The following is a 17130-nucleotide window of genomic DNA, read 5'->3' as shown; positions in this document are numbered from 1 at the left end:
GCATGTGCCTCCTCAGTGTCTGGCACCTTTTAAAGCCCACACTCCCTTCGATGGTCCATCCCCACACCAAGTGCTCTTGGGCGGGGTTGTGCGGGGAGCCCCGTGCAGGGCGGCAGGAGGGCTGTGCAGGGCTTTCCCTCGGCAGCCACCGCTCTCACACTCTCCACACGGAGCATCGCCGTTTTACTTTTCTTTTTCTCACTCTGAGACCCACCCTCTCGAACTCTGCTCGGACATCGCCATAAACCACAAAAACGTGCGGCACAGAAGTGCCTCAACCTCCAGGACCCCCCACTCCTCCCCAGTTAGCAGAAAACACACCACCAAGGGCTGAGATGCCAGTGGTGATGCTGGGGTTCAGGGTGTGGAAAGGACCAGCAGGAGTGGAGACACACGGCCCCCATGGCCCAGCACAGGCATCGTCCTGTCTGCCACCGAATGGCCGGGAACCACCCAAACGCTCTCCAGACAGCCGGCAGCGAGTCCCATGACCGAGCACCATGGCTGGAGGTCGCGGAGACGTCCGGCAGACTCCGTTCACATGATGCTGAACACGTTGGTCATAGGTACTGACACGTGTAAAGACATAAACCACACACACACGTCACGGCAATGTTGACGCTCGCCTCCATGCTGGCACATAATAGAAGTACCAAAACATCCGTGCCTGTGTCACAAGAGGCCAGAAAGCTGCAAAGGAGTGATGGGTGCTGAATTCAGGCTGATGCTGGGGGCCAGGGTGGGGTTCAGGATGGAGGACGGGGCACCTGCGGGTCCACATGGTTTGTTTCTTAAGGAAAGGAAACATGCGGAGAACGTGCAGGGTGCGTGGCTGGGTGCAGGTGCTGCCCCTGCATAGCGGCACCGCCTTTCTTGGCGCTTGACTCTGTGTTCAACAAAATAAAGATCGCAGCCCACGGATCAACTGAAGCACAGGCGTAAGGAGCCCCTCCTGCTGGGCAGCAGCTGGACCGACCACACCCTGGAGAGGCTAACGTGGGACAGAGGCAGCGGGCTTCACAGCAGCGGAAAGGCAGAGGGCACAAGTTTGTGCTGCCAGGAGTCCTGGGCAGGCATGCAGAGGGACACCACAGGGTGCCTGGTGGGCTCAGCAGACCCATGACCTCGGCCACCCTGAGGTCTCCAAATCTAAGGGAGCCTGATCAGGACGAGCCCACGACCAGCAAGAGCCTGTGAGCTGTTCTCCGAGGCCAGCGGGAGTGTAAGGAGCGCGAGAGCCAGCCCTGTGGCCAGGAGCACTCGGGGTGACCCAGATCTTTAGTGCCGAGTTTGCCTTTGCCTGGAGACGCAGCAGCTTTTCTTTACTGGCTGCACAGCAAGGCAAGTTCTGGGAACGTCTAAAGAGAAACATTTAGGTTGGGGGCTCTTTGAGCGGCTGACAGCTAACTGATGGCCCTCCATAAAGCCACAAAGCGGGGCTGGGGGCGCGGGCATCACATCGCCTCTCCCTGGGAAACTAATTGCTTGGAATTGTTCAGAAGAACATTATTTTTCTGGCAATCATTTCCTTTGAATGCCCAAAATGAGCATGAAACAACTCTTTAGACTGGACATAAAAGTTAAATGTCCCAATGTTGATCAAATTAACTTCAGTGCCATGACAATGGACTGTATTTGTGAGAAAATAATGGGGGGACAAAGGGGTGCTTTATGCCGAGATTTCACAGTTGTAATGTAAAATGTTTCTGTTGAACTAGGCCAGGCCACATTTCAGAGGGGAGACAAAGAGTCCTGTCACTTATGGGAAAATCTCCTTCCCAGCTGAAAGCTCAGGAAGGTTTCAGGACGCGTCAGTGGATGGTGCCTAGGAAGGCTGGTGTGCACCTCTGGCTCCGCCCCCAGATGCCCCCCAAGGGCTGACCTCTGTGTCCAGGAGAGGGACCGGGGCTGCCCCCAACATGGGCTGAGTGCTCGGTGCCTCCCAGAGCCACACAAGGGTGTGCACGGCCCGGCCTCGCCCAGGGTCCAGGACCCCAGACTGGCACAGATGCCGCCAACACCTGCCCAGAGCCTGGTACTCTTCACTCATTAGGGATTTGTCTTCTTTTTAAACTTCTCATAACAAGAGGTTGACAGCAACAATTTCAAAAATTACACACAAAAAAGTAAAGGTTCGCATCTGTGATAAGTCCGGCAGAGCCCTGACCGGCAGCCCTGTGACTGGTGTGGTGGTGGCAGGCACCCCGCAGCATTGCCCTGGGGCCGCTTCTGAAGACCTGAACTCGGAGTTTGTCTCTCAGTTGTTTTACAATCATCTTCCTACTCTGGAATGATTTTAGGTTTAGAGGAATGGTGTGAAGGTCCTACTGGTGCCTCTGGGTTTTAACCCCGCCGGCACCCTCCTCCAGGGCTGGGAACCGCCCTCCCTCCTGGGCCTGGCGCTGCCGGCCCTGCAGCTGATAGGGACACGGACCTGGGAAGCCGCACTGGGAGATTAAACCAGGAAGAGGCTGCAGGAGCCTCCTCGCTGTCTCCCTGCGGGGCAGACAATGTGCGCCCGGTTCCCAACGCCCTGAATGGGGCCCCGCTGGTGGCAGCGTCCATTCAGAGGCCGCGCGGCATTGTCCTGCCCGATCCCCACAGCAGAATGCGGTCTGCTGGTGGCTGCCAAGAGGTTAGCAGCAGCGGTGAAAGGGCGGCCCATTGTTCCCGACTCCGACAGAGCCTCCCTTTGTGCTGCGCGGCCCGCCCCACGCCGCGGAGGTCCGGATCTGCGGCTGGCTGAGCGCGCCGCAGGAGCCATTCATGGGAATGCAGAGACGCAGAAAAGTGGCCCAAAAGCCCAAAGGCTGCTTTCTTGAGGCCGCGGAGCCATGGCAGCAAGGGGCGATGACACATTTTAATGCCATGCCATGCTGACAACCTAACCGCTGTCACCAAGACCCAACAGCAGACACGGCAGGGCCCTCCCCGCTCCGGGGCTCCGTGGGAGGTCCCCGAGACGCTTGGGGCCTGGAAGCTGAGGGCTGATCAGGCAGGAAGAACCGCGCCGCTCCTGTGGGTGAGGCCCTTCTCCCTGGGCGACTGATATGCCGTCCAGGGAGGCGCCCAGGGCACAGGCGGTCATCAGTCACTTTGTGGCTGACAAAGCCCCAGGCCCCCACCCCCAACCTGTGCTGCTTCCCCACAGTGGGCGGTCGAGAGCACAGTCCCCGGGCTCAGACCTGCCCCTGCCTCGGTATCAGTGCCAGCTCCACAGATACCTGGGAGGCCGGACAGGTTCCCTGCAGAGGGCGTGGCCGTGCACAGGGCTGAGGGCCGGCCTCAGAACGTGGTCACGAGCACAGCAGCACCCAGGCCCCGCATTTGCCACCCCTCTTCTTCGACCAGGCTAGTGGCAGGGAACCAGGGCTCCATCACTCTGGAGACGGAGGTCAGGGGCGGTCAGAGGGGATAAGGGGCCACGACTCAGGGCCCTCAGCAGGGGCCAGATGCAGAGGAGAACCAAGGCCATATACCTGCTAATAGCAGCACAGGGATGGGGGCCCACCCCAGACTCCTTGTGCAGAGCCCTGTGGGGAACCTGGGAGGATCGTGAAGGCAGCAGGCAAGGAGCCACGCAGGCCACACTCACCACAGCAGCAGATGGAGCCAGCGCTCAGGAGGGGCCCCACCAGCTCCAGCTTCCCCTGGAGCAGCACCCACTGGAGAATCCAGCCTTCCACCCCTTCCTCAGGATGCACAGTGCTGAGCTATGACAGGTACACACTTACATGCACACGCACCTACACCTGTGCACACACGTGTGCACACCCACACCCGCACACACACACGTGCACACACCCACAGATGCACACACACCCACACCTGCACACACACACATGCACTCCACACACCCACAACCTGCATGCACACATACCCACACGTACCTGCACACATATCCACACCCAGGTGCACATGCTCTCCCCACATATACACACCTTTACACACACCCACATGCACACACACACCCACATGCACACACACACGCATACACCCTAGCACACATGCATCCACACAGATCCGCATGCACCCACACACACCTACACGCCCACACCCATGCATGCACACACCCACACACATGCACACTCTGAGGCACATGCACACCCACACACGCATACACATCCACACATGTACCCCCACACGTGTACACATATGCACCTACACATGAGCCCCCCACACATGCATGCACACATGCATCAGTGCACCCCTGCACACATCCAAATACGCAGATACATGCACCTACACACACGCACCCACACACAGCCACACAAGCAAGACACATGCACATATGCACATGAAGCCACCCACACACAAACAGGCACCCATACATTCATGCACCCACACTCGCACCCACACACGCATACACCTGCACACATGCACCCACATACACCCGCACTCACATGCACCCACACACACTCGCACTCACATGCACCCACACACGCATACACCCACACTCACATGCACCCACACCCACATACACCCACACTCACATACACCCATACTCACATGCATCCACACATGCATACACCTGCACTCACACCCGTACTCACATGCACCCACACAAGTGCACTCACATGTGCCCACGTATGCACACACAATACAACCACCACACCCCTGCAAGCGTGCACACACCCAGACATGTACCCACACACATCCACACCACACATGCACCCACACCCGCATACACCCACACATGCACCCACACCCGCATACACCCGCACTCACATGCATCCACACATGCATACACCCACACTCACATACACCCGTACTCACATGTACCCACACAAGTGCACTCACATGTGCCCATGTGTGCACACACAATGCAACCCCCACACACCCCTGCAAGCATGCACACACCCAAATAGACATGTACCCACACACATACCCACACCACACATGCACCCACACACACCCACACGTGTGCACACACATATATATGCACTCATGCACCCACACATGCACACACCAGCATCCACAAATGCACACACACATGCACACACAAACACATACATGTGCAGATGCATGCACACCCACCCCCACACAACCCCCACAAATGCTCATACACTCACATGCGTGTACATGTATGCAGACACACAAAATCATACACATGCATAATTGTATGCACACAAGGTGTGTACACTCAGTGCATGAGTGTGGGTGTATGCAGGTGTATGCATGTGTGGGTGCTTGTGAGTGCGGGTATATGCGTGTGTCGGTGCATGAGTGTGGGTGTATGTGTGTGTGGGTGCATGTGAGTGCGGGTGTATGTGGGTGCATGTGAGTGCAGGTGTATGTGGGTGCATGTGTGCAGGTGTATGCGTGTGTGGGTGCATGCATTCAAGCACAGGCACACACATGCTAACTGAACACTATCCTTAAAAGGCGCTATTAGGAGGCAGGGACCTGCTGGCTGCTGTTCTCCTTCATGACCCCACCTGCCTTAGGGACCCTTCAGGACACGGGGCTTGCTTGGGTAGAAATGTACTCCACACAGTCCCCAGGGGATGCCTCTCACAGGACTCTCCCACTCCTGCTCTTGAGAATCTGATGGCGCTGGCCACATACCACACATGACTCAGGGGCAGGGGCCCCACCCATGTCCCCCTCCACATGGACTGCTCCTCCCACTGTCTTCCCCAGGAAGCCTCCCAAAGGCTCAGAGAGTACTAGGCCCTGCCCAGCCTCCTCCCTCTCTGGGTTCAGACCTCAGTGCCCCCCTAATTCCTGCCTCTGCCTGTGCAGCCCCAGGCAGTTGTGAGTGCCCCAGGAATGGTGGTGGCCTGGGAATGACTCAGTCCTTCTGCTCGGCACAAGCCCAGGGTGAGGCAGGTGTGGGTTGAAGGGGCTGGCCCCAGGAACAGAAGGTCGGGGTCTGAGGAGGCCAGCTGCTGGAAGGCCAGCGAGGTGCAGGGCAGCTCCAGGCCCTCGCAGCTTACTCGGGAGTGCAACTCGGCATTCTGCACGTACGGGGGCCGGGCAGGGGTTCAGGTCAGGGGCCCTCTGGGGAGCAGAATGGGGTTCAGGTGGAAATCAGGGACCACCCTGGGGTGACGAACACAGTATGGTCTCAGGCCTGTGTTCGTCACTGATGGAAGCCCAAGCTGATGGAGCACTGTCTTGTCAACCATGGGGGTGCTGGCGGGAAAGGTTTCCATATGGGGCCTAACTGGAACGGGCAGAGAATAAACCCAGGCCGCCTGGCTGTGGGGCCTGAGCTTCAGCAAAAGGCTCAGCTGTAGATGGGGAGGGACACGGGTCCCAAGATCAGACACATCCCACCAATGGGGGTCCCCTGCTTCCCAGTGACAGCCATCATCTCCACAGCATCACCGGTGGAGCGGCCTGGAGCACTGGGGGTCAGGGGCCCAGGCACAGGTGGAGGTGGCCCCCACGCTCCCACTGACTCTTCAGTGTCCTATTCACCTCCCACCACAGCACCCCATGGCACTGTTTTCTCATCTTCCCCACAAAAAACTCAGAGAGAAAGTGAAGCCATCCCCATCCAAGTCCATGGTGAGGGTGCAGCTCCAGCCTGTGGACAGGGCTTGGGGGCTCTGCCACCTCCATGGGGCAACTCCAGTAAGGGCCATCAGCAAATCAGCAAGCACAGAGCAGAGTGTGTCTCCCAGAGCAGGCACAGCCTTTCCCAGTGGCCAACAGGGGTGAGTGGACACACCGACCTGCCCACCCACCCACCTGTCCACCCACAATTACCTCTCCACCCATACCTATACCTGCCCAGCACACCTGCCTGCCCAGCACACCTGCCTGCCCAGCACACCTGCCTGCCCACCCACACCTACCTCTCCATCCACACCAACCTGCCCACCCCACCCATCTGTCCACCCACACCCACCTGCCTAGCACACCTACCTGCCGGCCCACACCTACCTGTCCAGCACGTAGCCCAGTGCCTTGTGCCGGATTCCCGAGTACACGGAAGGGCTTGTTTCCCAGGCGACCAGATTGGAAGCATCATGGAAAAGATGGATATTCACCAAGTCAAAGGCACTACAACCAAAAGAGAAAAGGACACGTCACTAAGGGCCAGAGCCTCCGGGTCACACCTCATTCTCCCAAGGAGCCCCGGGAGGGTGAGACCTGCACCGGCCCCCGCTGTGCGGAGCCACCTGAGGCCGGGCACCTGTCCACCCACCTGTCTGCCGACAAGGCCAGTGGACAGGAAACCTCCAGCGAAGTCTGAATACATCTTTACAAATGCAGTTACTCTGGGCAACTAAAAAGTGAGCTATTTTTCTTGAAAGAGAAAAACTACAGGTGACTCTGGAAACTCTCCCTGATGGCTAAGCTAAGAGGAAGGGCCACCCCTCAGCCTCAGCCTCAGCTGCCCAGGGCTGCCGGCTGCACCCATCGGGGACCCCGTAAGGCAGGGTGGAGGGCACAGGGACAGGCGAGAAGAGTGCCTCATTTCACTCCCAAAGGGAAGACCCTTGGGAAGCCCCGTCGGCCGGCTACTGGCCTCCAGGCACGCGGACTTGGCAGGGCCTGATCAAGGCCTGGGCCTCCGTCACACTGCAGGGGACCCTCAGCACCTTCAGCTGGCAAGGACGTGTCCCCTCACCAGGGAAGGTCAGTGCAGGGCTCGGCACGGTCTGGACACTGTCCCACAAAGCCCTCACTGCCCACATGTCCTCCACAGGCTCCAAGACCCAGCCCTGTCTCCCTACCAGGAGGCGCCAGGAATGAGCGTGTGCAGGCGGCCTTGCCCTCCTCCAGCCTGTGGTCCAGCTGCCACAGTGACCCCAGTGACGCTGCCTGGTGAACGTGCCCCGTGTGCCCCCACACCATGCCAAGACTGTTCCCTGTGACCAAAAGCAAAGGGCGGCCTGGCAGCCCGCACTGTCTGGGGTAGGCACAGGACCACAGCTCCTTCTCAGCAACCTCTGTCCTCCCCCTCCCTCTTCTTCCTCTTTCTCTCCCCTCCTTCCTCCCTCCTCCTCTCCTCCCTCCTCTTCCTCTTTCTCTCCCGTCCTTCCTCCCTCCTCCTCTCCTTCCCTCCCCCTCCCCACTCTCCTCTCTTACCCTTCTCTCTCACTCTTCCCCCACCTCCTTCTTTTCCCCCTCCCTCTCCCCTTCTCTCCTCCTCCCCCTCCCCCTCCCTTCTCCCCAGCCTCCCCCTGCCTCCCCCTGCCTCCCTCCATCCCCCTCACTCTCTGGACTCCTCCTGGGGATGTCCTGCCCTGAGCAGCCCCAGGGAGAGGCTCGAGGGGAGGGGCAGAAACCCACAGCCCCAGTGGGCTTGGAGATGGGTCCTCTGGAAGCCCCAGGGTGACCAGGGCCAGAGCCCCAGAAAAGCCACTCCTGGGTCCTGAGACGCTCACAGCCATGACCTCGTACGTGTTTTTTTTTGTTTTTTATTTTTGTTTTTTTTGTTTTTTTTGAGATGGAGTCTTGCTCTGTCGCCCGGGCTGGAGTGCAGTGGCGCAATCTCCACTCACTGCAAGCTCCGCCTCCCGGGTTCCCGCCATTCTCCTGCCTCAGCCTCCCGTGTAGCTGGGACTACAGGCGCCCGCCACCGCGCCCGGCTAATTTTTGTATTTTTAGTAGAGATGGGGTTTCCCCGGGTTAGCCAGGATGGTCTCGATCTCCTGACCTTGTGATCCACCCATCTTGGCCTCCCAAAGTGCTGGGATTACAGGCGTGAGCCACCGCGCCCGGCCTCGTACGTGTTTTTTAAAGCTGCTAAGTTTAGGACGATCTGTTACACAGCAGCAGATAATCAGGCAGTGAAGTTTTGGAAAATCCATGAGAGGAAAATAAAAACAGTATTCAAACGAGATGTGATGGTTGGAGGGACAGGCTGGGGAGCCACCTGGAAGCCACCTTAGGAAAGCAGGTAACAGGTTTCTGTTTCTTATCATGCAGAAAAGGTGGGGCGGCGCCATCGAGAACGTCTTCACCACAGAAAGGCCAGGCCGGAGGATACGTGGATGAGACACAGGCTCCGCTACGTCTGTGCTCGGCCTGCTGGTAGACCAGGCTGCCAGGCGGCTCTTACACCATCTCACTGGGCAGCCACGGGGTGCCGGTACTAGGGGGCCTCCCTGCTGACTTCCCTGTGCAGCGGGCTCTGGTCAGCAGAACTCTCCAGCTGCGGGGAGGGACCGGGGCCGTCACTGTGTCTCCACGGGCACTGGGCACCCAGATGTTTGACTTACAGGGAACAGTGACAATGCCCCAAACGCATCGCTGTGAACAAAAAAGGTCAGAGTGGCAGGTGGGGGTCAGGCAGCTGGGGGTCCTCACACAAAATCAGTAGAGCCTCCAATGAGGTGTGAGGGAACACGCCACTTGTGCAAGATTAATAAAAGTGTAAGAAATGTTATGGAAATTGACAAAGCAGAGAGAGACACCACGTACCAGTCTGCAATGCACCACCTTGTCCGGATGAAGCCTTTTCTTGACCATTTGCACTGAAAAATAAACACGTCACACGAATGAGCCGGAGTAAGCAGGCAAGAGCAACACGTGGGTCCCACACACCTAAGGGACACAGGAGACGCTTTCCAACCGAAAAACAGCAGTGTTCTTTCAGCACTGATGGTGCCTCGCTACAGAAAACTGAGCTGTGCACCCGTCCTCAAGTGGGGCTTTGCACAGAGACGCCTGCAGGGGCTGGTGATGCTCAGCCTGGGGTGGGCGGGGGGAAGATACGAAGAAACGTGCCAGCCTGCTGCTTGTAAGCCCCGTGCCCCGGTGTGAGAGCAGATGCAGGGAAACCACTGTCACCACAGATGCTGGCTGAGCAGGGAGCTCGAGGCACACAGGGCCGCCCTCGGCTGGACCACAGGGAAGACGTGAGTAGCTGCACCCAGCCAGGCGTCCTGGACAGTGGGTAAGCTGCCCACCCTAAGACTGTGTGTGGCCTCTCATTGATCCCCACCACCCACTGATGCCGCCCACCCACCGATGCCTCCCACCCACTGATGCCGCCCACCCACCGATGCCGCGCACTGATCCCCATCACCCACTGATACCTCCCACCCACCGACGCCTCCCACCCACCGACGCCTCCCACCCACCGATGCCGCGCACCCACCAATACCTCCCACCCACCGATGCCGCGCACTGATCCCCACCACCCAGCAGAGCCACCGATCGTGGAGCCTGAGCTCTGGTCTGAAAGTACTCCTCAAATTCAAGGTGAAACAGTCACCGGCATGAAAGTCCAAAGAGGGGGGTTCTTTAAGAGGTGGCAGGGCTCCCCTCGAGATGGCATGGAGGCCCTCCTGTCCTCTCACCTCCCACCACAGCAGGTTCCTCTGCTGGGCCACCCAGTACAGCAGTGGCCAGCCACCAGGGCCACTGAGCATGCGAAGTATGTGACTCAAGAACTGAATTTTAGATTCCACTTTATCTGCATTAATTTTAATTTAAACAGCCATGCAGAACAGGGAGCTTCACAGCCTAGGCCTCTTGGGAAACCCTTGAAAATCACAGAAGGCACTGGGAGGAGGCTGACAGAGTCGAGTCCAAGGTCCAAAAAGCAAAGCGCTTCAGGCAGTGGCAGGGGAATGGCAGCCACCAGGGCAGGGCACCACCCATTCCGTTCCCAGCAGCAGCCACAGGCCTGGCACCATCAGGGGCAGACGGTGGACAGGGGCTGGTGTTCTTGGTGCTCACGGGCTGGTGGAGAAGGAAAACAGGTCAGGGAAGACCCTGTCTCCTCCATCACGCCCTGAGGTCTGCCGAGGAGATGAAAGCAGATGGGAATCTGGAGTTAACTGCGGACGAAACACCCGTGAAGGAAGGGTCCGGCATGGCGCACTCCCTCTATCTAACACAGGGAGTGCAGAGGTCAGAGGCTCTCCCTTTGACCCCACCTCCCCACGGGCCACCGAACCCCTTGGCTCCCCCAGTATGCGTACGTGCCGGACAACAGCTGCCCAAATGCTCTCTGCAAGGTCACCACAGCCTCCACAGGCAAACTCCTACAGACACTCGCCCTTCATCTCACCTGGCCTTGGTGGCACCTGGTGGCACAGTGGCCCCTGCAGCCCCGTCTCCTTCTCCCCGTCTCCCTCCAGCACAGCATCCCCCCCAGCTCCCTCCTGGGCAGGGCTCTAGGGCTGTGGATTCCCAGGTGTGAGGCCCTTCTTTGCCTGCCCCCACCTCAAGCGCTCCCTTCCCCCTCCCTAAGTGCTCCCACCCATGCTCAAGAAGGGAAATTCCAAGCCCCACACGCTGATGGGGGTGATGCTGAAGCCAGCCAACCCTTCCCACACACTGCGTTCTTCCCCTGCGCTCTGGATCCACCACTGCTGTAAGCGGCACCCCAGCACACAAACTGTGAATCCTCTGAATGTACGTTTTCCTCTCTCTGGCTGTTTTAAAGTTTTTCTCTTTGTCATCAATATTCTGAAGCTTGAATGCCATGCAGGTACGGGTTTATTTTTATATATCCTGCTCTGTGTCCAAATTGTGCTGGGGAATTAAATTTCTAAAAATTTCCCCTTATCACTTCCACCACTGCTCCCCATTGCTTCTTTCTGGAATTTACTTTTGGGTGTATCTGAGCCTCTTAATAGTCTTTATGTCTTTTAACTGCTCTTTCCTATAAAAATAAAAAACATACAAACAACCAAACACACACAAATCTTTGTCTGTCTTGGCTATGTTTAGATGAACTCCTTGATGACATTGTCTAATTCTCTGATTCTCTCTTTGACCACATCTAGTCTAGAACCTGTTCTGTAATTTCTAATGCAGAATGTTTAATGTTTCTACAGGTTCTTCTTCATATTCCCTTTTCTTGCTTTATTTCTGTTTTAATTGAATAACATTTTTAATGAACCCTATCTTTCACTTATCACTTTGAGCAATTTAAACATACTTAAAGTCTGTCAGCTTTTCCCACGAAATCAACTGTATTTAGGGTGAATCTGTATTCTGGTGTCTGCTCGTCTCACAGACGTTCTTGGTTTACAGTCTCCTGAAGAGTGAGAGGCCCCCCCTCCTCACCTGTGCAGTTCCATGGCTGCCCCACCCAGCATCATAAAAGGTCTGGGGTCTCTGCTCCCCAGTGATACTGAGGCACCCACAGATGCACCCTCAGGGTCCACAGCTTCCTCCTTCCAGGGCTGGTCCTTCTTCCCTCACCTGTAAAGTCCCAGGCCCCAGGTAAGCAGACTTTTAAAGAAGTAATAGGCTTTATTTTTCAGAGCAGCTTTAGGCTTCCAGAAGAATTGAGCAGAAGGTACAGAGACTTCCTGTACACTCCTCCCGGCCTGGCCACGCACTTGGAGCCAGGCTGTGGCTCTACTTGTTGAGGAGGATCTGTCCTCACACCACGAGCTGGCCCTGGTACTGAGCCCACATCCCCTGCCGTGCTCAGGCCGCCCTGCTTGCCAAACAACAGGGGCTGCTCCAAAGCTCCTGGAGGCTGGCCAAGGCATCCCCAGGCTACTGGTCTGGCTGCTGCGCGGCGCCATGCCCAGACGACCCACGGAGCTCTATGGTGGGGTGGCGGGGTGACGGGCTCCCTGCATGCTGCACCAGACGCTTGTCTCTGATTCCAAACATGTCTGCCTCCTCTCTCAGGGAGGCCATGTGCCCTGGGGAGCCTCTGTGTTCATTTCCCGTAGGTAACTGTGTCTGCGATGGAAACACATCAGTGGGAAGCTGAGCTGTGGGGAGAAGGTGGTGCTGCTGATGCCCAACAGCGGGCTCTATGCTCCTGCGGACAGTGCAGCTGACTGGGACACCCCCTGATGCTTGGACTGTCTCCCCTTCACTCAGCCCGCACTCCAGACAAGCTGCCTGTCACCTGTCTAGACGCCCTTCCTCCATCTTCCACACATCCCAATCCAGCCTGCGCTTTCCGGAGAGACCGCCCACCTGGAACAGCCACCACCCACCCCCTACAGCCCAGCCACGCACATGATCCACACCAGCAGCATCCAGGGCCTCAAGGCAGTGGGTAAGACAGGACTGCAGGCTGCCGGGTTCAAGTTCCAGCTGTGAGGCCTCAGGCACAAGGACGGGAGGACAGAGCCCATGTTGCCGGGCAGCTGCGAGGGTGTGGCTCTGTGCACCAGTAGTTGCTGTGGGCTGGCACCCGACACACAGGCACACACCCAACCCTCAGGCCAACCAGAAAGGGAAACTGAGGCTCAGAGGTTAAGAACTGCACCTATGGTCCCTTGGCAGATTTACGCCACAGTCATTGGGCCCAAGGCTGGGCTCTCATCCCATGGGGGCTGCCATGGGAGAAGGCTGGACGTATGACTGGTGACAAATCTACAGTAAAATAGGTGAGGCCCCTCTAATAGTCACAGTGGGAGGCAGGCATCTTTCCAGGAGAAAAGGCACTGTCCCTGCAGGCCAAGGCGTCTCTATACACAACCACTCCCCTAGAGCACCAGCGGCTCATCTTCTGTGCCTCGACACCTCCTGTCTGCGGGGGACTGGGTGGCCTGACATGCTTCGGGAACCGGATGCTGCAGAGGTCAGGCCGAGCCTTCAGAACCCATGCGGGTGAAGCTGCGTGTGTGGGGGTGAAGCTGTGTGTGTGTGCGTGGAGGGGTGAAGCTGTGCGTGTGTGTGGCGTGTGTATGAAGCCACGTGTGTGTGGGTGAAGTCGTGTGTGTGGGGATGAAGCTATGTGTGTGGAGGGATGAAGCCACGTGTGTATGTGGGTGAAGCCACATGTGTGTGTGGGTAAAGCGACATGTGTGTGTGAGGGTGAAGCCTTGCGTGTGTGTGTGGGGGGGGTGAAGACGCGTGTGTGTCTGTGTGAAGTTGTGGGGTGTGGGGGGGGTTGAAGCCGCATGTGTGTGTGAAGTTGCGTGTGTGTGAAGTTGCATGTGTGTGAGGGGTGAAGCCACGTGTGTGTGGGTGAAGTTGCATGTGTGTGTGTGCGGGTGAAGCCGCGCGTGTGTGGGGGTGAAGTTCCCTGTGTGTATGTGGGGTGAAGCTGTGTGTGTGTGGGGGTTGAAGTTGCATGTGTATGTGTGGTGGTGAAGTTGTGTGTGTGTGGGGGGGGTGAAGCCTCCTGTGTGTGGGGGGTGAAGATGCGTGTCTGTGTGGGGGTGAAGTTGCATGTGTGTGTGAGGGTGAAGCTGTGTGTGTGTGTGGGGTGAAACCGTGTGTGTGTGGGGGTGAAGTTGCGTGTGGGTGTGTGTGGGGGTGAAGCTGCGTGTGTGTGTGGGGGGTGAAGTTGCGCGTGTGTGGAGGGGGTGAAGCCACGTGTGTGGGGGTGAGGCCGTGTGTGTGTGTGGTGGTGAAGTTGCGTGTGTGTGTGGGGTGAAGTTACATGTGGGTGGGGGAGTGAAGCTGCGTGTGTGTGTGGGGGTGAAATTACATGTGTGTGGTGAAGCTGCGTGTGTGTGTAGGGGGGTGAAGCTGCGTGTGTGTGTGGGGGTGAAGCTGCGTGTGTGTGTGTGGGTGAAATTACATGTGTGTGGTGAAGCTGCGTGTGTGTGTAGGGGGGTGAAGCTGCGTGTGTGTGTGGGGGTGAAGCTGCGTGTGTGTGTGGGGGTGAAATTACATGTGTGTGGTGAAGCTGCGTGTGTGTGTGGGGGTGAAGCTGCGTGTGTGTGTAGGGGGGTGAAGCTGCGTGTGTGTGGGGGTGAAGCTGCGTGTGTGTGTGTGGGTGAAATTACATGTGTGTGGTGAAGCTGCGTGTGTGTGTGGGGGTGAAGCTGTGTGTGTGTGTGGGGGTGAAGCTGCGTGTGTGTGTGGGGGTGAAGTTGCGTGTATGTGTGGGGGTGAAGTTGCATGTATGTATGGGGGTGAAGTTGCGTGTGTAGGGGGGTGAAGCTGCGTGTGTGTGGGGGGGTGAAGTTGCATGTGTGTGGGGGGGTGAAGCTGTATGTGTGGGGGGGTGAAGCCGTGTGTGTGTGTGTGTGGGTGAAGCTGTGTGTGTGTGGGGGGGTGAAGCCGCGCGTGTGTGTGGGGGAGAAGTTGCATGTGTGTCTGGGGATGAAGCCTCGTGTGTAGGGGGGCTGAAGCCGCTTGTGTGTGCAGACGGTCGAGGGCCAGTTCCCCAGAAACCGACTCCATCAGGGGCCTCCGGCTGGCGGGTGAGAAACCTGTGGTCAACATGAACGGGAAGACGGACACCGCGGGCACAGGGTTGTGCAGGAGGCACGGCTGACAAGTGCAAGAGCCCAGAGCCATGTCCTCGCCAGCGGACAACGACCACAAGAACCTGGATCTGTCCTCGTCGATGCAATCACCAAGTGACCGGGACAGGTGTCTGCCTGCACCAAGTCACAGGGGTGACTGCAGGGGAAGCTGGCCTTGTGAGACAATCAGGGCCAGCTCTTCTGGGAGAAATGGTGAGTCCGAAGGGTGGGGGGCACCCAACGGGAGGGAGGGGAGTCCCAACCCCGGTGTGTGGGCTCGGCAGGGAGCCTGGAGGCCGCTCCTAACCAGCACTGGGGCAGGGAACCTGGAGGCTGCTCCTAACCAGCACTGGCAGATGCCCTCTGCCAGCTCCCATGTCCAGACTCACGCTAGTGCCCCTGCCACTCCCCAAGCCCACAGTCACCCCTGTGTAAATGTGAGCCCCAGCCCACCCCAAGCACCTCACAGCCCACTTTCTGGGCACAGGCGCTGTCCACATCCCCTGCTGGGACAGCCCATGAGGCTGGGTCTTGGTCCCGCTGGTTGGAGCCAGAGCCCCAGAGTGCTGGAGCCAGAGACCCAGAGTACATTGTGGAACGAGACAGCAAAGGTGCTCCGTGGCACGCAGGGGCAGGCACTTCCCACGTGTGGCAGACCTGTGCCCAGGCACTGCCTATCCTGCTTCCAGACAGGCAGTAGGACCCGGGACACAGGGACACAGCACCTCCCTGCACGCACGCCTCTGAATTCTGACAGGTACAGCAGAAACCCCAAACTGAGCACACCAGGTTTTTACCTAGAATTTGCTATAACCGTCAACAGTTTTACTTCCATTAAAAATGGAAGGCATTTGTAAATTTTTGAACCAAAATTAATTATTATTCTCCTGAGTTTTCAATTATTTGTGTTAATTAAGGTGTGTGTTTGTGTGTCTTGAATCTATGTGCATGTGTGTACCTCTTGGTTTTTTTAGATTTTTAAATTTTCCACAGTAATGGAGAATTTTTTTCAACATTAATTATCCATAGACTGAACAAATAAAACAAAAAACAATGTTATTTTTGAATAATATAAATTGGTAATATCTGTAACTTTAGGATTCTAATTTAAGATTTTAAAATAAATTGCAAATGAATCTCAGAAAATTTAACAGTATATTATCATAACCAACTATTTGCTAAAGTATTTGTAGAAAATAAGTTCCTTTTGAGGTAAGCTCATCAGAGCAGCTACGATTGTGCTAAGACTAGGTTTCCAAGGATTTTACAGTAGGAACACACGAAGCCACAGCCCACAGTGTCCTGACACTTCCATGGCCCGTGGCTACAGGTGCAGTCACATCCTTGGGTTTAGGGTGGGATGTGCGGTGCGGGGAGAGTCCTCACAGAGGGTGTCCCATGCACCCTTTAGTGGCCCCGCCGGCACTCAGGACAGGCACTGCCCTCATTTCCCCAGCGAGAAAATGGGCCTGAACCCGCCAGCTCTTTGGAGAAAGAACCAGAACTGGAACCACCGCCCCAATTCCTGCACTGAACTCCCCACTTCCTGATGCCTCACTCCCCTTGCTGGCCAAGCCCCGAGCATGCAGCCAGGGCTGGGGTGGGGTGGCCCAAGAGGAAGGAGGTCCCCAGAGTCATCAGCAGGTTCAGGGGCCCCTCCCAGAGGCCACACCCCAACGGGCGCACCTGAGCACCCCAGCCCGAGGTGGACACACCCCACACCCCACACCGTCCTCCGGAGCAGGGCCAGGAAGTGCTGGGAGGCAGAGACAGGCATCCTGGGGCCTCAGCCACCGCTCACATGCTCAGGACTCAGGAAGACCCCAGAAGCTTCTGGATATACATACTTGTTGCTCAGGCCACGGCAAATGGAAGCAGAGGGTGTATGGCCAGGGCTGGGGGTCTCCTCCATCTCAGGCTGTATGCGGGATCACCGGCCACCTTCAAAGCCCTCGCTCTGGGAGCCCTCAGGAGCCTGCAGATGGGACGGCTGTGGCTCCGCTCTCCTGAGGTGGCCGCCCCCCGGCCCATGTGGGCT

The 17130-nt window shown here is 57.4% G+C and overlaps 1 protein-coding gene across 1 annotated transcript in view; it reads right to left on the bottom strand.

The window, feature by feature from the left end:
* The window catches only part of INPP5A (inositol polyphosphate-5-phosphatase A), a 216879-nt gene that overhangs the window by 31887 nt on the left and 167862 nt on the right, over positions 1 to 17130 (bottom strand). Inside the window, exons 7-8 of the mRNA XM_025397606.1 lie at positions 9385 to 9437; positions 6895 to 7014 (exon numbers count right to left, since the gene is read on the bottom strand). Coding sequence (XP_025253391.1) covers positions 6895 to 7014; positions 9385 to 9437 — 173 coding nt within the window. The remainder of the gene's footprint in view (positions 1 to 6894; positions 7015 to 9384; positions 9438 to 17130) is intronic.

The sequence above is a fragment of the Theropithecus gelada genome, chromosome 9 (genome assembly GCF_003255815.1).
Source record: "Theropithecus gelada isolate Dixy chromosome 9, Tgel_1.0, whole genome shotgun sequence".
Classification (NCBI taxonomy): Eukaryota; Metazoa; Chordata; class Mammalia; order Primates; family Cercopithecidae; genus Theropithecus; species Theropithecus gelada.
The sequence above is the reverse complement of the archived record's forward strand: the minus strand, read 5'-3'. Positions and strand labels throughout refer to the sequence as shown.